Source organism: Callorhinus ursinus, unplaced genomic scaffold (genome assembly GCF_003265705.2).
Source record: "Callorhinus ursinus isolate GAN/ISIS: 27379988/994484 unplaced genomic scaffold, GSC_fseal_2.0 scaffold46, whole genome shotgun sequence".
In the NCBI taxonomy this organism is placed as follows: domain Eukaryota; kingdom Metazoa; phylum Chordata; class Mammalia; order Carnivora; family Otariidae; genus Callorhinus; species Callorhinus ursinus.
This window is the reverse complement of record NW_027397108.1, coordinates 30,496-51,517: the sequence shown is the minus strand read 5'-3', so window position 1 is coordinate 51,517 and position 21,022 is coordinate 30,496. Positions and strand designations below refer to the sequence as shown.

Below are 21,022 nucleotides of genomic sequence, written 5' to 3'. Positions count from 1 at the left end.
GGCGGCCAGGGCTGAGGATGTTCCCCTGATCTTGGGGATGGCCAAGCAGTCTCCGTGAAGGTTCCATTCAGTATCTGGGGTGGTCACTTGGGCTATGTGCAGCATGGCTCAGAGGGACAAGGCGCCCACTGCCTGTTCACATGAGGCCGGGTCTTTTCACTGGGGCGCCATGGGCCCCTGGAATCGAGTATGTGGCATCCTGGAGCCATGGCCCCAGTGAGAGCTGGTGGAGGCTGGGTCAGGCAGGAAATGGGGTTTGGGCCGGGGGGTGGGCAGGCCAGGAGGCCGACTTCTGGCTTGGGCGACAGGGTGGACAGTGGGGCCCTTTCTCAGCACTTGAGAGTGAGGCTGCCAGGCACAGCGTGAGCCCCGCAAAACACACAAGGAAAAATGGTATCTCATGGCTGCTTTTAATTTCCATCGCACTGATGGTAGCGTGCTCCACGGTACAGGTCTCAGCACAACACAGCTGTGCCGACTGGGGCAGGCTGTGTGCCTTCTCTGGTTTTGTTTCTAAGTATGTAAAATGGGGATGCTTGTAGTATGGATCCCACATGATGAAAGGGCATGACCCATCCCGAGCTAGGACCAGGCGTAAGACACAATCCATGCTGGCGGGTCCTCCGACCTCCTTCCTGAAATGCCTATGGGTGCCCTTTCTGCATTCTAGCAGAGTGTCCGATGACAGTGCGGGGTGGCCACACTGCATCAGGTGGGAAAGCAGGGCCCGAAACAGGAGGCAGAGGGTGGCCCCCCCTGCCATCCCTGCAAGCCCATTCATCCTTTCCAGCCCAGCTAACCAGGCCCATAGTGGGCTGCAACAAAGGAAAAGAAATTTCTACTGCTTTTAGCAAGCGTGCGTGGGGAAAGCAGTGGGAGAATTTAGTGAGAAAAGTTAAAAAAAAAAAAAAGTACATTCCTACCAGCTAAGGAGTTATCGTGATTAATACCAAGGCAGGAGGGCCTCACCCAGAAGGGGACATTTAAGTTACGGGAGCAGGCGGAGTGCGCCAAGCACAGCCCCGGGGCTGTGTCCAGGCCGAGTCCGGAACAAGAGCGAAGGGCGATCGATGCTCAGGAGGCCGCCCGCAGGAGGCAGAGGGCACTGGTGAGGCCAGGGCAGAGAGGCCGGGGGGGGGGGGGGGGGGGGGGGCGGGGGCCGAGGAGGGCCCTGGTGGAGACACGGTCGGGAGCTGCTGCGGCCGCCGGGCGCGTCGTTCCACCTGTGGAGCCGCAGTGGCAGCCCGGGGCGGCCAGGTGGCAGCGGCCGCAGGGCGGGCGGGACCCCAGGGGGGGGGGGGGGGGCCGGTGGGGGCGGGGCCGCGGCCTTGGAGCCGACCGCGCGCCGAGCCCCCGCCCGCCCCGCGCCCCCGGCGCACCGGCTGCGGAGGGGTGGGAAGGCGCGCAGCTGCAGCGCGGGGCGGGTCGCACGTGCAGCGGCTCCTGCGGGGCGCGGGGCCAGAAGCTCGCCGGGGGGGGGGGGGGGGCCCGCGGCCCTCCAGCCCGCCCCGCAGCCACCCCAGACCCAGAGGAAGGGCCCCTTGACCCGGACGCCGGGCGCCTCCGCCCCCGCGCGGTTAGGCCTCGGCCAAGCAGCCAGTCGTCAGGGTCCCAGGAGGAGGCGACGACGCATCTCTGGACCCAGTTGTTCAGCCAATCAAGTTGACGGTATCGGTTTGGAACCCAGCCCCCCGGGCTCCTGGAGCGCACCCATCTCAACTCTTGCACGCTCCCAGGGAGAAGGTATGGCCTTGTTGGCGGGCTGTGTGCCATTCAGAAAAGCTTAACTCTGCGCTGGTCGGCTCGTTGCAAGCATGTAGCAGCTGGTGTGTTTAGCGGGCACTGCTGAAGCAATTCCAGGAAAAGGGGTGGCTCACGGCGGTGTACTCAGGATGACCAGCTCCGTGTGCGCCCTGGCAACCAACAGCAGGGGGACCGCTCTTGCCCAGGCAGCCTGTGCTTTGCTGGGGACGTGAGACCCTGAGCCAGTCCCTGCGCAGCTACCTCCTGGGTTCTGGCCCCAGGTGGAGGTTGTGGGGTTGGGGGTGTCCAGGTCCTGCCTGGCGTGGAGGGAGAGCGTCCTAAGACTGTGGGATTGCTTGAGGCCGGCACTCAAATGTCCCTTTCCTTAGGTGAGGGGGCCCCTCCTCTTGAAGTCCTGCCTCTCAGGAGGTCAAATCCCAACCCTCTTTTTTTATTAAAAATAAGATATTGAAGTATAATTTACACGTGACGAGATGCACAGATGTTAAGTGAACAGAGGGATGAATAGATACACACACACACACACACCGTAGTGTAACAAACACCACAACCAAGATATAAAATAATGCCATGACTCCAGAAAGTTCCCTCATGCCTCTTTCCAGCTACCCCTCCTCTGAGGCAACCAGCAACCATGTTCCTATTTCTTTCACCACAGATTAGTTTTGCCTGTTCTAGAAATTGATATAAATGGAACTGTACTGCATGTTGTCTTTGTATCTGGATTCTTTTCACTCAGCCAGATGGTTTTTCTGTTTTTTTAAAGATTTTATTTATTTATTTGACAGAGAGGGACACAGCGAGAGAGGGAACAGAAGCAGGGGGAGAGGGAGAGGGAGAAGCAGGCTTTCTGCAGAGCAGGGAGCCTGATGCGGGGCTTGAGCCCAGGACCCTGGGATCATGACCTGAGCCGAAGGCAGACGCTTAACGACTGAGCCACCCAGGCGCCCCAAGTCAAGTGGTTTTGTGATTCACTTGTGTTCTTGGCTGTATCAGGAGTGGTGTTGCACTTCATAAGCGCACCACAATTTATGTACCATTCTCCCACTGGGACATTTGGGCTCTTGCTCCGCCCCCAGACAAAGACCCTCCCTTAAACTCCCTTTTTTCCCTACTATTTTTCCCCAAACCATGGCAGAGTAAGGAACAGGAGATGGCTGGGGGCACGATCTTCAGCCTGTTGTCAGAGATGCACACCAAAAACTCCTTTCTCCTCTCAGGGAGCTTTAAGTTGTTTTGGGGAAAAATTATCAAATATTTCAAATTCCCTGGGTATGTGTTGGCATTATGTTCAGCTATGAAATATAGAGACCTGAAAAACTATAGTTTAAGCAAAGTAGACGTTTACTTTTCTCATTTAACATGAATTCTAAAGGGAGATAGTCCGAGGCTGATGTGGCAGCTCAAAAACCTGTGGCATTTTCCTCATGGTTCCAATGTGGCTGCTGAACGTCCATGCATCACAGCTGCATTCAGGCAGGAGAAGAAGGCGGGGGGAGAGAAAAAGACAAAAAGCAATACCACCAGAATTTGTCCCATTTATAAAAAAATCTTCCTGGTTATCCCCCATCCAATGATTTCTGCTTACATCTCATTAGCAGAGCCATGTCTCCAGGCCACCTCCAATTGCAAGGGTGGGGAGGTCAGGAAAGGAAGCATTTTAGCTGAACCTTCTCTACCTCAAACAAAATCTGGAAGAATGGAGGACGAGGTTTTGGTAAGCTCCCAGCACCGACTGCCACACCAAACTGGTAAACTGTTTCCTCTGAGGTTGGAAAAATGGAAACTGATTCTTACATCTTCTTTCTTTTCATCAATGACACAACTCTTATGCCTTGACTCCTTCAGGATTTAGGCATTTGAGCTGCCCAGGGTCCCACAAGAATAAAGCCGTGACTTTTTGTGCAAGGCGGTCACCAGCAAAATAGGAAACTCTGTGTACTTAAGGCAAGGATGAGTTTCTTTTTTCTTTCTTTCTTTTTTTTTTTAAGATTTTTTTTATTTATTTGAGAGAGAATGAGAGATAGAGAGCACGAGAGGGAAGAGGGTCAGAGGGAGAAGCAGACTCCCTGCTGAGCAGGGAGCCCGATGCGGGACTCGATCCCGGGACTCCAGGATCATGACCTGAGCCGAAGGCAGTCGCTTAACCAACTGAGCCACCCAGGCGCCCCAAGGATGAGTTTCTTAAGAGGCTCACAGTGTTGTCAGGATGGTGAGCTGGAAAACTAAGCTTGGGGCTCAGCTTCTGTTCAGTTTCATCGGCAGCCTTTCTCCCTTTTGAGCAGTTCATGAAACAGGCTCGTGCAGCCGAGACGAGATGGAGTTGCGGGGGCCCCCGTGGGAAACAAATAGCCCCCCTCAGACAGGGCAGCTCGTGCAGACCGCTCCTAAAGGTGCTGCTTCGGGAAGCCATCGGGCAACACGAGCTCAGAGCTCACAACGGTGGGGAGATGCAGGACATGTTAGCTGCACCCCGGAGGGTAACACATGTCGGGGAGGCTCCCACGGGAGCATGGCCTTTGTGGAAGACAGTGAAAACCGCCCAGAGGGGAGGGGGGGCTCTTCATTCAGAGCTTGCTATCCATAGCGGGGGGTGGGGGGGGTCCTGCAGCTTCACTGGCCTCAGGCACAGACTCGAAGGCAGGCAGGGGCGAGGGAAAGGTTTGTCGTGGACAAAGGGCAGGCTGGAGGTGTGCCCTGACTGCAGGCTGTTGGCGCAGGGAAGGGGGGCACCCCCAGTGAATGGCTAGGGGTGCATACTGGGCCCGTCCTAAGCTGGAAGCTGGGGCAAAGATGAGGAAAGCAGTCAGTTATGAATCAAGTCATGGCTGTCTAGGGGGGGCTGCTGCTGGCTTGCTGGGCTGGTTGCTGCAGATGGCGGGTCAGAGTTCTGTTCTTCTTTCTGGTCTGGCTTGTGTCCGTTTCTATCTTCAGTGTCTCACCTTCCATATAAAGTTTGAGGGTGAAAGGTGTGGGTGCAGGGAAACATGAAGGATTGACTCTTGTCATGGGCCAGGGAGTGGTGCGGATGGGTGGGGGAGGTTCTGCGGAGAACTGGCTTTGTCTCAGAAGGCGGCAGCCCCAGGTCGGCACAGAGCTTTTGTGCGGAGCGAGATTGGCTCCCTCAGATGGGGGGACGGGAGCACCTGTGGTGGCAAGGGGGGGTTCACGGAGATTTGAGGGTTCAGAGTTCTCCAGCCTTGCTCTTCCTAAAGTACCCCACTGCTTCCCCACCAGCTCCTTACCTGATGGGGTTGAGTGTTTGTCAGATTCTGCAAGCTGCAAGTCTCCAAGCCCTAAGTCAGGCTCCAGGCTCATCTGTGGCCGTTTCGGTATAAATCATATACTGTATAATTCGCCCATTTAAAGTGGATGAATCAGTGGTTTTTGGTTTATTACATTAGCTTTTAAAAATTGTGGTAAAATATATATAACATGAAATTTGTCAGTTTCACCATTTTTAAGTGTACAGTTCAGCGGCATTCATTACATTCCCGATGTGGCACAACCATGCCCCCTACCCCCAAAACATTTTCATCACTTCAAGTGTATCCACTGAATGATAACTCCAATTCTCCTCTCCCCCAGCCCTGGTAACCTCGAATTTAATACCTGTCTCTCTGGGTTTGCCTATGATGGATGTTTCATGGAAATGGAATCGTGCAGCAGGTGGGCCACTGTGACTGGCTTCTGCCTTTGCGCGTAATCCTTTCAAGGTTGATCCGTGTTGTAGGACATATCAGTACTCCATTCTTTTCCACGGCTGAATAATATTCCACTGTGTGGGTGCACCACAGTTCGTTTATCCATTCGTCCACTGATGGACATTTGGGTTGTTTCCACCTTTCGGCTGTTGTGGATAGTGCTGCTTTGAACAAATCCCTGCTCTCATTTTGGGGGAATGTATACCTAGGAGTGGAATTGCTGGGTCATACGATAACTCGATGTTTAGCTCTTTGAGGAGCCATCATACTGTTTTCCACAGAGACTACACCATTTTCCATCCCGTCCAGCATTGTACGAGGATTCCAGTTTCTCCAGTTCTTTGCCAAAGCCTCTTATTTCCCTTTTAAAGATTTTTTATTTATTTATTTGAGAGAGAATGAGAGATAGAGAGCACGAGAGGGAAGAGGGTCAGAGGGAGAAGCAGACTCCCTGCCGAGCAGGGAGCCCGATGTGGGACTCGATCCCGGGACTCCAGGATCATGACCGGAGCCGAAGGCAGTCGCTTAACCAACTGAGCCACCCAGGCGCCCTCTTATTTCCCTTTTAAAAAATTACAGCCATCATGGTAGGTGTGAAGTGGGATCTCATTGCGCGTGTGTTTTTTTTTAATTTTCAAATTGTGGTAAACTGCAAATAACATAAAATTTACCATCTGAACCATTTTCAAGTGCACAGCTCAGTGGTAGTAAGTGCATTCAGTGTTGTACACCCACCACCAACATGCCCAGAACTCTCTTCATCTTGCTACACTGAAACCCTGCACCCATTAGACTATAACCCTCCGTTGTCTCCCCCACCAGCACCACGCAACCATCATTCTACTTGCTGTCCAATGGCCTCCTAAATGGGATCATACGGTGTTTGCCTTTTTGTGACTGGCTTCTTTCACTGAGCATGATACCCTCCGGGTTCGTCCATGTTGTAGCTTCTGTTGGGATTTCCTTCCTTTTTAAGGCTAGATAATATTCCCTTCTATACATAGACCACATTTTGTTTCTCTGTTCATCTGTTGATAGACATGTGGGTTGCTCCCATGTCTTAGATACTGTAAATAATGGATCGAGCCCCGCATCGGGCTCCCTGCTCAGTGGGGAACCTGCTTCTCCCTCTCCAACTCCCCTGCTTGTGTTCCCTCTCTCGCTGTGTCTCTCCCTGTAAAATAAATAAATAAAAATTTAAAAAAAAATAATGTTGCTACTAACATGGGTGTACAAATATCTCTGGGAATCTGCTTTTCATTCTTCTGGGTGTATATGCAGAAGTGGATTGTGAGATCATAGGGTAAATCTGTTTTTAATTTTATGAGGAACTGCCATTGTGCAAGGGATCCCATTTCTCCACATCCTTTCGCATTCTTATTTTCCGTTTTTTTTTTTTATTTTTTGTTTTTTGGGTTTTTTTTTTGGTTTTGTCTTCTATTTGCCATCCTCATGGGTATGAGCTATATCTCACTGTGGTTTCGATGTGCATCTCCTGGATGACTGGTGATTTTCATCAGCTTCTCGTAGGCTCCTGGACCAGTGGCCCAACTCTCCAGTATTTACGATCACCGCTGACCCTGTAGGGACTTGGTGCCACAGCTACCTGCCCTTCCACCCGCCCTTCAGCCTCTGCCACCGCCAGTGTTAATTGGTGATGCCACAGCATCACCCCGTGGGCCACTGGGGTCTCCTCTTTCCTGACAAAGAGGTTCTCCATGGACTTCTCTGGTCTGTGAGCATCACTTTCCCAGTGGGCCTGGGGACACAGCCACTATATCAGTCACGGTCTTGCCGGAAAACAGGCGGCACACTCAAAATTGGGTTATTGAGGTGAATTTATCTTTAAAAAAAATTTTTTTTAGATTTTATTTATTTATTTGACACACAGAGAGAGAGAGAGAGAGCACACAAGCAGGGGGAGCCACAGAGGGAGAGGGAGAAGCAGGCTCCCTGCTGAGCACAGAGCCTGACGTGGGGCTCAATCTCAGGACCCTGAGATCAGGACCTGAGCCGCCCAGGTGCCCCTATTGAGGTGAATTTAAATAAAGGAAACCTTACAAAGGTGTGGGCAGGGTTTAGGGAAAGCAAGGCTGGTGCGGTGCCCAGGGCTCTAGAACCATAGGGACATCCCTGGAGCTGACGAGACCAGGGAGGAGCAGTTATGGAACCCAGAGAGGGTCGCCGAGCCGACAGGGCCTCGGGAAAGGAGCTGTGGCCGCTGGCGAGGGAGGGCTCGCTTCCAGGGAGGCAGCCCGACTTCTCGCCCTTCCCCCTTCCCGGGGCCCCGCTCCTGTGCCTGGGGGTCAGTGCGCTGGAGGCCAGCAAGGGGCCCGAGAGGGCAAAATGGACGCGTAGCGCGTTCTGACAGTTACTTTGTGTCATTCCAGAAGCTGCCCGGCATAAAACAATGGCAGACAGTGGCTAAGCCACAGGGGTTCGCTCTTCTCCGTGAGGGCACCCAGGCACCCAGGCAGGTGCTGCCGGGCGGCTCAGGGAGGCCGCAGTCCCGAGTCAGCGCCTCAGGAGAGTGGCCCGCGGGCCAGGCCGCACATGCGCACAACACTCCCCGGGGGGGGGGGGGGGGGGTGGGGGGGGTGGGGGGGGTTCTCACCCCGCTGGCCCCAACTGCAGACACTAGTCAGAGTCTCCCCGCTGAGAGCTGGGGCGGGGTGACCCTCCGCTGGACGAGAAGGGGGAACGGCTCGGGCGGGTAGCCCGGAGGCCACGCTGCTCTGGGGGGGGGGGGGGGGGGTTCACCTCGGAAAGGCAGCAGCAGATAGGAATAGCCCTGGCCTCGTGGCTCTGAGCCTCACCCTCACTCACCTCTGCAACTGGCGAAGCTGTCCCTGCCTTTCCAGAAGATTCCTCCTACACTCCAGTGGGCCAGGGGTTTACTTTCGCAACAGACCTGGAGAACCAGAGACTGGGGGCTGCTCTGGAAAAGTCCCTGAGGCAAGGACAATACAATTGGCTTGGCTACCTGCTTGGAATGAGCGAAGGAAAAAAAGAGAAGAAAACCCGAGTGCATGTGAATATTTCAATAAATGACCCTGATCTGGACCTGAACAGTGGACTCCTCACACTCACAGCTGGGGCTGATGCTCAGCTGGGACCCCCAGGGGCTGCCAAAAAGCTTCAGACCCAGTTAGAACCCAGCCGCAGGCTCTCTACGTCCCTGGAAATGTGGCAGCCCTGCCCCAGAGATATGGGGTTCCTCCGGGACCCTGCCCCACCCGTGACCACTGTCGCCACTGCTCAGAGCCCCTGCTCACCGCCCCCCACCCCCCACCCCCGGAGCATTTTGAACAAACCCCATACTGAGCACATACAGATCAAGACAAAACCTCCAGGCCACTGGAGTCCCGACCAGGAGCAGTGACCCTATGCTGCTCACTCTGGCCAGCTTCGTCCAGGGGAACGCGACCCTGGGGAGCACAGTGCCCAGAGGCCTCGAGAGGAGACTCCTCTGGTCACCCCACCTTCCTCGACATACCAGCTCAGGGCTGAAGCCCAGAGCACCTTCCGGAACCGCAGCACTCTCCCTGCCTGGACTATGGGACTCAAGACATAGTCCCGTCCCTTCAGTGTCCGACTCTGTCACTAGGCTCTCAGCCTCCCGAGGACAGGGGCACCATGCGCAGTGTGCGTGTGAGTGCCCAGCATCTACACCAGGGTCTGCTGAGAGGTCCCTGGGCCTCTGCTTCTGGCAAAGGCATCACCATCCTATTACCTACACCTTCCTTGTCTCAGTGTTCTGGGACCACAACATCATTTCTGTTGTTTTCCTGTGTGTCATTTAATGGCAGCAGTCAACGCCCCACTTTACAGGACACAGCGCTATCTACAGTGACGGGTTCCTTACGCTGTGTGTTACCACGGGAAGAGACTGAGCTGAGCCCAGGGCTAGATGCAGGATGGCCTATCAGCGTGTTTGTCCACCTAGAACCTACTAATGGCCTCCGTGGGGGCGACGCTCTCGCCCTCACCCCCCCCCACACACCCTCACGCACGCTCAGAAGCTGCCTGGCTGGGCTGGTTTGAAGGGGACGTTCTGGATGACCCAGAATATCTGTAGAATACTTGTAGATGGTATTGCACTGAAAATACTCTTTGCTGAGCCCCTGCTGCCTACGTCCAGTGTACTGGAGGCCTCCCGGCGACAACAGCCAGGGTTCTTTGAACCCCGTGGGGGGATTGCCTATGATTAGGAGCTGGGATTCCTCCCCAGTGCCCTGGCAGCGGCCGGTTCCTGGGACTGGCTACAGGCTGCACAGAGCTGGGCTCTCCAGGGCCCGGGCTCCGGGCTGGGGCGCCGGCGTTGCCTGTCACAGAGCCTTTGGGATGCCAGGTGTTGCCAAGTCTCAGGGGTGACAAGGCCTCAGAGCAGCTGCCCTTTTCCCAGGGGCTGAGGCATCCCAGGCTGAGAGCCAGCCCTGGCTGTTTGAGGGGCTTGACGCCCACTTACCGTTCAAGGTCTTTGGATAACAGGGTGGGTGTCTCTCGGGCTTCTCCAGCTGGGCAGGGCCAGAGGGGCTGGGCAGGGCTTGGGGTGGCCCAGGAGACTTAAAAAGCAGGGCCCCCAGAGCGGTTGTCCCATATCTTCCTGAGAGCAGCAACATGGCCTTTCTCTGGCTTCTCTCCTGCTTCGCCCTTGTGGAGGCTGCCTACGGCTGTGAGTGTCGGGACCCCAGGGGTGGGCCTGCCAGGTCTGGAGCAGGCTGAGGAGGGGGTCCCGAGCCCCCAGTGGCTCTGCATCCAGCCCCAGGGAAGGAGCGCGAGGGGCTCTGTCCAGAGCGAGCCCTGGGGCCTGGCCAAGAAAGAGTTTGGGGCCCCCTTCCCTGCACGCAGGGCCTCTCCCCAGACTGGCAAGCTGAGGCTGTGGGGAGCACAGGGGTCCTTTTGGGGCTCTCTGAGCACTTGGACTCTGAGCCAGGAGGGTGCCAGAGACCAGTCTGGGCCCCACTGAGTCCTGGGGCCCCAGGCCTGGCTCGGGCAGGGGTACTGTGAGCAGAGGAGGGGAGCGGTCGCAGGAGACTCTCAGTGCCCATCCTCAGATTTTTATTTATTGTGCCAGGCACTTGTGAAGTCCTTTATCTTCCATTAAAGAGGAAGAAATGGTAAAAACCACAGGAAATAATATGACAACCACGTACCTATCATCAAGGTTTTGCAAATATTTTTTTTTGCTGACTGGCTTCAGGGATTTCTTTTTAAAACAAACTAGGGGCGTCTGGGTGGCTCAGATGGTTAAGCGTCTGCCTTCAGCTCGAGTCATGGTCCCGGGGCCTGGGATTGAGCCCCGCATCAGGCTCCTGCTCAGCGGGGGGCCTGTTTCTCCCCCTCCCTCTGCTTCTCCCCCTGCTCATGTTCTCTCTCTCTCTCTGTGTCTCGAATGAATAAAAAAAAAATCTTAAAAAAAAAAACAAACTAGATTCAGCTCAAGCCACACTCTCCCTCTGCCCCTCGTGGAAGGTGAGCCCGATTCCGAGCTTGCTGGGCCTCATTTCTGGGTGGGTTTTTACCAATTTACTACATACTTAGAAATCCATAGACACCATACAAAAGGTGTATAAACTTTCACACGCAGTATTATACGCTACATCAATTTTAAAACGTGCCCGGGGCACCTGGCTGCCTCAGTCGGTGGAGCTTGCGACTCCTGATCTCAGGGTGGAGAGCTCAAAGCCCCAGGCTGGGCACGGAGCTTACTTTAAAAAAAAATTAAAGTGCCGGGGCGCCTGGGTGGCTCAGTCGTTGAGCGTCTGCCTTTGGCTCGGGTTGTGTTCCCAGGGTCCTGGCATCGAGCCCCGCATTGGGCTCCCTGCTCAGCAGGGAGTCTGCTTCTCCCTCTCCCACTCCCCCTGCTTGTGTTCCCTCTCTCACTGTGTCTCTCTCTGTCAAAAAATAATAATAAAATAATAAAGTACCTTTTCTCGCCCACGTAATGTTTTAGATTTATCCCTGTTGGTGCGGAGCCCCATCACTGTAATCACTACAGTCAGCTGTGTAAATTCATCCTGGGATAGTTCTGTTTTTGCTATTACAAAGAACGCGATTAGTATGCTGACATGTTCTGGCAAGAATGCTCTGTGTTGGGTTGCCCAGGGGCAGCAGGGCAGGCACTAACTAGCCTGTGTTACCCAGGGGGCTGCGGTGGCGGCTGCGGGAGCCTAACTTGACTTGCACAGGTGCCGAGAATTCCCCAGGTCCTCACGGACATATTAAGTACACTTGTCTTTTCTCAGTGTCTGGGACAACTCAAGCCCTCGTTTTGTTGTCCCCGTGTGTCCACGTATGGGGCAGAACCAAATTATTTAATAAAATAATTAAGAAACGTAAACTTTATGCATGAATAGTTCCTGAAATCTCTGGAAAAGAAAATTCAGTGAGGGCCCAAGGGTGGAATGTACCATTTCCTACCTGCCTCGGCAAGGCGTCCCAGTTCCAGATGCCCCGTGCGCTTGGGGTTGGCCAATTTTAATCTCCTCGCATCCAACAGGTGAGTTTTGACCTGAGAGGGGAACCTTGTTTGCTCCCGAGTTTACTGAGGAAAATGAACAGTGGAGATTCAGGGACACTCTGAGGTCTCACAGCAAGAAGGCTGGGAGTCCAGCCCCACAGTCTGATTTCTCGGCCTGTTTTCTGCTCCTTCATCAGAAAGACCCTGGGCATGGCGCATGAGTAGGGTTAGCAGGCTGCATGTGGGGACCCTCGTGCCTACAGGTTGAGGACTGCAGCAGAAGTTGCCTGGGGGTGGTAGGAGGGTGTGTAGGGTCCTGCGCGGGCCTGGAAGGAACTGGGAGTTTTGCACATTGGCCCTGGGCCTCAGCCTTCTTCCCCCTCCTCCTGCCCCCCCCCACCAGACTGCGGGGTCCCCACCATTGAGCCTGTGCTGAGTGGTCTATCCAGGATCGTCAATGGGGAGGACGCCGTCCCGGGCTCCTGGCCCTGGCAGGTGTCCCTGCAGGTGAGTGGGGGACACACGGGGGTATTAGCCAGGCTGGGGGCTGCAGGCGTCCAGCCACCACTGACCTCCCCGTCTTCCTCCAGGACAGCACTGGCTTCCACTTCTGCGGGGGCTCCCTCATCAGCGAGGACTGGGTGGTCACTGCCGCCCACTGCGGGGTCAGGTGAGGCCTGGGCAGGCTCAGTGCTCTGCTTCTGGCTACATTTCGGGGTGAGGAGGAAGCAGGGCCCACTCCAACTCTTTAACTTACACGTGATTCCTCTAGCACGTCTCACCTGGTCGTGGCTGGGGAGTTTAACCAGCGCTCAGATGAGGAGAACATCCAGGTCCTGAAGATTGCCAAGGTACCCCTGAGCCCTGTCCCACTGGCCTGGGGGCCTCAGCCAAGGGGCTGGGGGCAGAAGCAGGAAGGACAAGACCCTTGGGCTGCCTGAGACGTAGGAGCCCAGGGCGGGTGGGGCCGCCCTCTGAATTCTCATTCCGGGCTCCTGTGGGTCTGTTTCCTCCATGGCCGCCAGAGAAAGAGCTTATCTCCTTGCAACCTGCAGGTTGCCAACGAATCCGAGGGCTTGATTTCGTTGTTCTGGTTCTACCTTATAGGTTTTCAAGAACCCCAGGTTCAACATGCTGACCGTCCGCAACGACATAACCCTGCTGAAGCTGGCCACGCCCGCCCGCTTCTCCCAGGCCGTGTCCCCCGTGTGCCTGCCCGAGGCGACAGACGAATTCCCCCCTGGTTTGCTGTGTGTCACCACCGGCTGGGGAAAGACCAAGTACAATGGTGAGCAGGACCTGGCGTTTCCCCCCAGGAGATGTGTCTGCGCTTGGGGCTGCCTGAGTAGCAGGAGTCTCCAGGGGGACACCCCTGTAGCTTTTCTTTTTCTTGTCTAAATTGCAACACAGCCATAAATCTTTCCATTTTTTATTCAAAACTCTCTTGGGGCACCTGGGTGGCTCAGCGTCTGCCTTCCGCTTGGGTCATGATCCCGGGGTTCTGGGGTTGGGCCCTGCGTTGGGGTCCCGTGGAGAGCCTGCTTCTCCCTCTGCCTCCGCTCTCCCTACTTTGCTCTCTCAAATAAACAGATAAAATCTTAAAAAAAAAAAAAAAAAAAAGAGCTTAAGCGCTCTATACTTGAAGACTAACTTGCCGAGAAACACCTACGTGCCAGCAAGCATCGCCCTCACGAACTTGCAGCCAGGTCCACATTGCCCCATTTCCAGGCCGGACTCGTCCCCGGACTCGAGGCCGGTGGCCGTGCCCCGCTGGCCCCGGGGTCCGGCCGGGTCTCCCCTTCCCCCGCGGCTCCCTCGGCGGCGGCTTCCGCTGTGGGGTGGGCGGGGGAGGGGCCCTGACCCCCGCCGGCCTGCTGTGTCCCTCCAGCCAACAAGACCCCCGACAAGCTGCAGCAGGCGGCCCTGCCCCTCCTGTCCAACGCCGAGTGCCAGAAGTTCTGGGGCAGCAAGATCAGCGATGTGATGATTTGCGCCGGCGCCAGCGGGGTCTCCTCCTGCAAGGTGCGGCCCGGCTCCGCCACCCCCGCCCGCGCTCGCGGACCTCGCCCCGGCCCTGCTCAGGCGGGGAGCGCGGCTCCTTTCTGCGCGCGTCTCCTTCCGCTCGCTCCCGCCAGCTGGCCCGGCCAAAGCCCGGACCCGCCCAGCAGGTGCCTCGGACCCAGGGCTCGCTCTGGCCGGGGCGTGCTGCGGGGCTTCCGGGCGCCGTGGCATCTTCCCCCCCGCCCCCGCCCCGCCAGCCGCCGCGGGGGGTGGGGAGGGGGGGCATGGGGTGGTGGAGGTTTCCGGCCCACTGTACAGACGCTGGCCGGGTCAGAGGGTCGGCCACCTGCCCCAGGCCCTCCCGGAGTCGGTGACGGAGCTGGGGCTGCCGTGGGGCCCACATCGAAGGGTCTCCTGCTCAGTCACTGTGCCCACCCTGGTCATTTCTCTGCACAGAACCTGGGCTGGGGCAGGTCAGGGCACGCTGGGAACCTGGCGCCCCGCTTCGGGCTTTGGAACCAGTCCTTTCTCCTCCTGCAGGGCGACTCTGGTGGCCCCCTGGTCTGCCAGAAGGACGGAGCCTGGACCCTGGTGGGCATCGTGTCCTGGGGCAGTGGGACCTGCTCTACCTCTGTTCCTGCTGTGTATGCCCGTGTCACCGAGCTCATGCCCTGGGTTCAGGAAATACTTGCTGCCAACTGAGCCCGTGGCTCCCACTATCCCAACCCTGAGTGTTTCCAATAAAAGCATACAAAGGGAAGCACTGAGTTCACCTGTGTCCCTGTGGAGCCTAGGAGGTGTGGGGCTGAGTATCCATCTCTATCACCTGCCGAGGGTGGCGGTATCATCCCCTCTTTAGGCATTCTTGGGGAAGCTGTATCTATATCTCATCCTCCCTGCGCAGGACTCCACCAGGGGGTAGAACTAAGGTTCTACCTACTGGACCCAGCTTGACCCAGGGAACTTTCTGGAAGGCAGTGGTCCTTGGCCAGGCTATGCAGTCCATAGCCCTGAAGGGTGGGCACTGGGACCAAGATAGCATACCCATGAAAGCTGCTTCTGCCCCCACGTGCCACCAGGCACCTTCGCCTGCCTTTAGCTCCCACCCTGCCCAGTGCCCTTTGCCCTTCCCTGCTTGGGATCCCAGCACCGCGGCTCAGGCTGGACTCACATTACGCCTCTGTAGCTCGGGAGATCTCCAATCCAGCACCAGAGCTTGGCGCCACCGTCCTTTCAGCTTCTTCCTTGTCCTCTGAATTTCTGGGATTCAGCAGTTAAATCTAGAGGCCCCATCCGACTCAGGTTCAATGCCACTGGCCCGGCTGTAGGTGGGGGCAGGCTTCCTTCATCAGAGGTGTCAGGACCGGCTGCCTCTCTTTTTTGAGGTGAGCCGATCTGATGATGGCCCCCTGGATTCGCTGGTTCTTCCCTGGCTTGTACGATGGGGGCAGCTTAATTTTAACATTTATTTCCCCTATATTGTCTAGAATAGTTCCAGAGAGATGCCCCCATCTATCAGTCAATTGCCCAGCGGTGCTGTTCCTATAGCACATGGAGGGGAAATGCTTACCAGCTTTTCCTTTGCGGATTTTTTTTTTTTTTTTTAAGACTAACGTATTTATTTGAGAGAGAGCACGTGCTCACTGGGGAGGGGCAGAGGGAGAGGGAGAGACTCCAAGCCGACTCTGCACTGAGATCATGACCTCAGCTGGAATCAAGAGTTGGTTGCCCAACCGACTGAGCCACCCAGGTGCCCCTCCTTTACAGAATTTTTAACATTTTTTTCTTTCATTGATTTTCAGGATAATGAATTTGCTTTCAATCATCCTCCAGAGGTGACCCAGTCCATTATGTTTTCGAGTTTTAGAATTATTATGTCATTCCTATGGATTTAAATGTATACAAGGGTGGGGGGCACCTGGGTGGCTCAGACGGTTAAGCGTCCGACTCTTGATTTCAGTTCAGGACATGATCTCAGGGTCGTGAGATCAAGCCCCACGTCAGGCACTGTGCTGGCATGGAGCCAGCGTAAAATTCTCCCTCTCCCTCTGCCTCTGCCCTTCCCCAGCCCCTCTAAAAAATAAAAAGGTAAAATAAATAAATATTTAAATGTATTCGAGGGTTTCACTTCGTCGTAATTATTGTCCTTATTGGAGCTCAGACTGTGCTGCCCTGACCGGTGGGAGCGCCTCCCCTGGGCTCTGAGACACGCTGACCTGGCAAGTAGGGTTTCAGAGTCTCCTCGCTCTCTGGTTCCCAGGCCTGGAGTCAGCACTTTGTCTAAAACTCCCTGGTTTCTTTTTGTTGGAAAAGGATTTCAAGACCACAGTCTGGGTACAGGGGATGCTCATGATTATTGTGTTGTTTCTAGGTCTTTCCAGTGGACAGAACAAGGAAATATTTAAAGGTAAATCATTTGAAAGATAAAATGCCTCATGAGTTCAAATACCACTATTTCAAATTCAAGGCAAGAGGGTTTTTTCCTGACCTGTAAACAGAGTACATGGCATGTTTTTCATTCTATGGCAAGAAGCCTCATTCTCAGGGACACAGGGCATGATGGAATTAGAATATTCCAAAATCATGTCTTTGCTCCATCTCGTATCACACACAGCATTTGCAGGAGGACAATAAGTGAAAACAGTTAAATTGTGTTTTGGGGTCCCCAGTTTTATTTTTTTAAAGATTTTTATTTATTTATTTATTTATTTGACAGAGAGCGATATAGTGAGAGAGGGAACACAAGCAGGGGGAGTGGGAGAGGGAGAAGCAATCTTCCCGCGGAGCAGGGAGCCCAATGCGGGGCTCGATCCCAGGACCCTGGGATCATGACCTGAGCTGAAGGCAGACGTTTAACAACTGAGCCACCCAGGCACCCCGAGGGGTCCCCGGTTTTAAATAGTTGTTGGATATCTCCAGGGAGACCTTCCCTGCTGTCACCTTCTCTATCAGCCTCGAATGACTGGGCGTTTGGGGCTCACAGCCAGCCCTCTAGCCATGTCTCTGTAGCTAGTCTGGTGAGGGAAGCACATTCTCTGGTAGGTGTCTTAGGAAAGGCTCATGGGATTCAAGGTCTCTGAGATCATACCTCACCAGGGCGGTTTCTGCCCTCAGCTAGTGATTTATCACCTCTTGGCTCTGAATTCACCCGTGGACATCCACTCTGCCATAGTGGATGGAATTCCTGAAAGCATGTGTTTTGCACAATGAACACAATGTTATGTATGCTCATAGAAGGTTCTGGAGGGTGGGCGCCTGGGTGGCTCAGTCGTTAGGCGTCTGCCTTTGGCTCAGGTCCTGGTCCCAGGGTCCTGATATCAAGCCCCGCATCGGGCTCCCTGCTCGGCAGGAAGCCTGCTTCTCCGTCTCCCACTCCCCCTGCTTGTGTTCGCTCTCTTGCTGTGTCTCTCTCTGTCAAATAAATAAATAAAATCTGTTTTAAAAAAGATTCTGGAGGGACACTGCAGGAGGAAGTTTCCTGCAGGTAGCGGATCGGTCAGTACCAGGTTGGGTGTGCGTGAGGGTGTCCACGGGGCTCTGGCCCAGCCCCTCCCCCAACACAGGAGGTCCCTCAGCGATCTCACACCACCCTCGCACGGTCCTCCCAACATGGACACCGAGCACTCTGGGCTCCTGCCCTCCACACACGTGTCCCCCAGGTGAGGCCTTTCTTCCGCAGCTCTCCGCACATGAACACCAGCTACTCTAGGCTGTGTTCCACAACAGATGCACCATTTGCTTTCCCACCAGTGATGCATGAAGGTTCCAATTGCTCCCCATCCTTGCAAGCTGTAGTTATTTTCCTTTTTTTTTAAGAATTATTAGCCCTTATTTTACTAAGAATTGCTTCGAATATGTACTATTTCATTAATTCAATGGTACTGTTAATGGAATAGCTTTCTTTTTTTTAAAAATTATTTGAGAGAGAGAGCGGGGGAAGGGGCAGAAGGAGAGGGAGAGAGAGAATCTCAAGCAGACTTCACACTGAGCACAGAGCCCCATGTAGGGCTCGATCTCACGACCCTGAGATCATGACCTGAGCTGAAACCAAGGGTCGGATGCTTAACCAACTGAGCCACCCAGGTGCCCCTGGAATAGCTTTCTTAATTTCCTTTTCATGTGTATTATTGGTACGGGTATATAGAACCCCAAATGATGTTGTGGTGTGTTGTGTTTGCACCTTGCAACTTTCCTGAAGTTATTAGCTTGAATCACTCACTTGTTGATTCTTTGGGATTTTTCTATATGTAGGATCATGATATGTGCAAATAGAGATAGCTGCACTTTTTCCTTTCCAACTTTAATGACTTTTATTAATTCTTTTCCTTGTCTAAATTGTTCTGACCATAATTTCCAGTACAATATTTGCTAACAGTGGTGAAAGCAGGCATCTTTGTCTTGTTCCTGATCTTAGGGGGAAAGCTTTCAATCCTTCACTGTTGGATACAATGTTACCTGCGTGTGTTTTTCATCAATGCCCCTTACTATCCAGCAAGTTCTTTTGTATTCTTAGTTTTCTGTGTGCTTTTTATCATGAAAGGATGTTAAATTTGGTCAAAGATTTTTTTCTGTGTCAGTTGAGATCGTTATATGGGTTTTTTCTTCATTCTGTTAACATTGTGTATTCCACTGGTCCATTTCTTAGGTTCTTATGTTCTTATCCTGAACCCTTTCGAGCTTGGGATAAATCCCACTTGGCCAGGGTGTATAATCTTTTGAGTATGCCGGTGGATTTGGTTTGCTAGTATTTTATGGAGGACTTTTGCCTCCATATTCATGAGACATGCTGGTCTACAATTTTCTTTTTTGTAGTGTTTCATCTGCCTTTGGTATCAGGATAACACGAGCCTCCTAATTTCTTTGTGTTTATTATTTGTGATTTTCTAACATCTTAGTTTGGCTCTTTGGCTCATTCATTTTTCTGCCTTTCCTCTTTCCGAATATAAATATTTCAGGCTTTAAGTTTCCCTCAAAGCACTGCTTTCATTGCAGCCCATAAATTTTGATATATAATATATCGTCCTAAGTTTTTCTATTTCCATCATGAGTTCTTCCACTCATGAGGTATATGGCAGTGTGTTCTCTCCTGCTCTAGTGAGCTTTTTACCAAAGAATGACATAATACAAGAAAAAGCACAAATTGTGTATAGTTTGATGAGCTTTTTTTTAAATTTTAAGTACAATCTGCCCCGCAACATGGGGCTCAAACTCCCGACCCCAAGATCAACAGTCACGCGTTCCTCCGATGGAGCCAGCCAGGTGCCCCAGTTTGATGAATTCTTCTGAGCACACATTCACATAGCAACCAGACCCGGAAACAGCACCGAGCCTCCGATGCCCCCTCTGCGGCCCCAGTGGAGTCCCCATGCCCACCTCAGTGCCGTGGGTTGGCTCTGCCCATTTGGAACTTCATACAAATGGAATCCTACGGTTGCACTCTTGAGTTTTTCCAATCTAAGGTTTTTTTAATTTTTCCTTCAACCTGAGGAATCCATCTCCATAGTTTCTTCGCCCAGAGAGTTGTATCCGTTTCTGCTTTTTCTTTATCTCGTTTTCTGGGACCCCTGTTTTCTAGGCACTGGCATTTCCCCTTCTAACCTCCCTATTTCTTTTCATTTCCTGTTTCTTCTAAGAGAGTTTCTTAACCTACCTTTTAACCCATCAATTTCTTTTTTTAAAAAATGATTATTTATTTATTTAGTGCGGGGGGATGGGGGGGCCATTGGGGGAGAGGCAGAGGGCAGAAGGAGAGAATCTTAAGCAGGCTCTACGTCCAGCACGGAGCCCCACGCAAAGCTCAATCCCATGACCCTGAGATCATGACCTGAGCCAAAATCGAGTCAGACGCTTAAGCGACTGAGTCACCCAGGCGCCCCACAGTTTCTCAACTGTCTTACTTCTATTGAGCCTTCTGTTATGTTCTTCAATCACTGTGGCTTTCATGCCTATCATTTCTACCTGGCTCTTCTTTTTCTAGTTTCTTGTTCTAATTTGGTATTGCTGGCAAATGATCTTATCTTGTTTAGTATTGTGTTTAGGCCTATTTTAAGTCTCGGTCCATTTTTTCCCCCTCATATCTGTTTCCAGTGGAATCTGTAATTCCTGTTTGTGGATGTCTTTTGAAGGAGCTGAGGTCCTCAGAATTCTCATTATTTGGAGAACGGGGCATGGAGAACCGGGTCCTCCAACACACACGGGGAGAAGCCAAAGCCGCTGGTGGGGGTCAGTCCCTTGAGCTCAGGACCCAGAAGCAGTGGATGAGCCCCAGGTACACAAGCACAGCTCACCTCTGCCCTTCCTACCAGGAGGCTGCTCTGGGCTACACGGCTGCTCAGTCCCCAGGGAGCAGCCGCCCCCAGAGGGGGTAGAGGAGGGCATGGAGGTGGTCTTTCTGTCCTCCTCGGCTCCTCACCAGCTCAGAGTTTCTGCATGACCCATTTATCCAAGGACATCTGCACTAGCTGTCATAGGTGGGCCTGGGGCAGGTACCCACTGCCCCAAAGCACTGGAGTTGGGGAAGGAACAGACAGAATTCTGACAACGCACTTCTACTTTATTCTCCCAGAGCTGAGCCCACAGCCTCCTGCCATTGGTCACAGCCATGGCCACACACAACCCGCGGTTCAGAGCGTCCTTTCCTCTCCCAGAGTCTTTCTCCAACTTTTCTCCCTATCTCCGTATTTTCCTCTAGATTTCCCTGAAGATTGATCTTGGGGGAGGCTGCCTCCTGGAGTCTGAAAATCGCAGTCCTGGGTTAAGGGTGCCACCTAGTGGCCAGTTTGAGAACAGCATGGCTGTGCCTTGCTTCTGACTTCCTTCTGACTCATTGGGTGCAAAATAGAAGGTAAGCCAAATAAGTGATTCTGCATTACCTGGTAGCCTTACTAAAAAAGTAAAAAATAGGTGATTTGACTTTATTACTATATTTTATTTAAGCCAGTATATGCACATATTATCATTTCGACATGTAATCAATATTTTAAAATTATTAATGGTATATTTTACATTCTTTTTCTCATACGTGGTCTCCGAAATCCAGTGTGTAACTTGCACCTACAGCACATCTCAAGTAAGATGCTAAATTTTCAAA

At 53.3% G+C, this 21,022-nt stretch overlaps 1 protein-coding gene across 1 annotated transcript; it reads left to right on the top strand.

Annotated features, from left to right (window-relative positions):
- Positions 1-169: 169 nt before the first annotated feature.
- Positions 170-14,683, top strand: LOC112814752 (chymotrypsinogen B-like). The gene is made up of 8 exons (XM_073882294.1): positions 170-216; positions 1,238-1,743; positions 12,335-12,438; positions 12,522-12,601; positions 12,704-12,782; positions 13,039-13,219; positions 13,820-13,953; positions 14,473-14,683. Exons 1-8 carry the CDS (start codon positions 170-172, stop codon positions 14,632-14,634), a joined length of 1,293 nt encoding a protein of 430 aa, XP_073738395.1. The 3' UTR covers positions 14,635-14,683.
- The last annotated feature ends 6,339 nt before the right edge of the window (positions 14,684-21,022 follow it).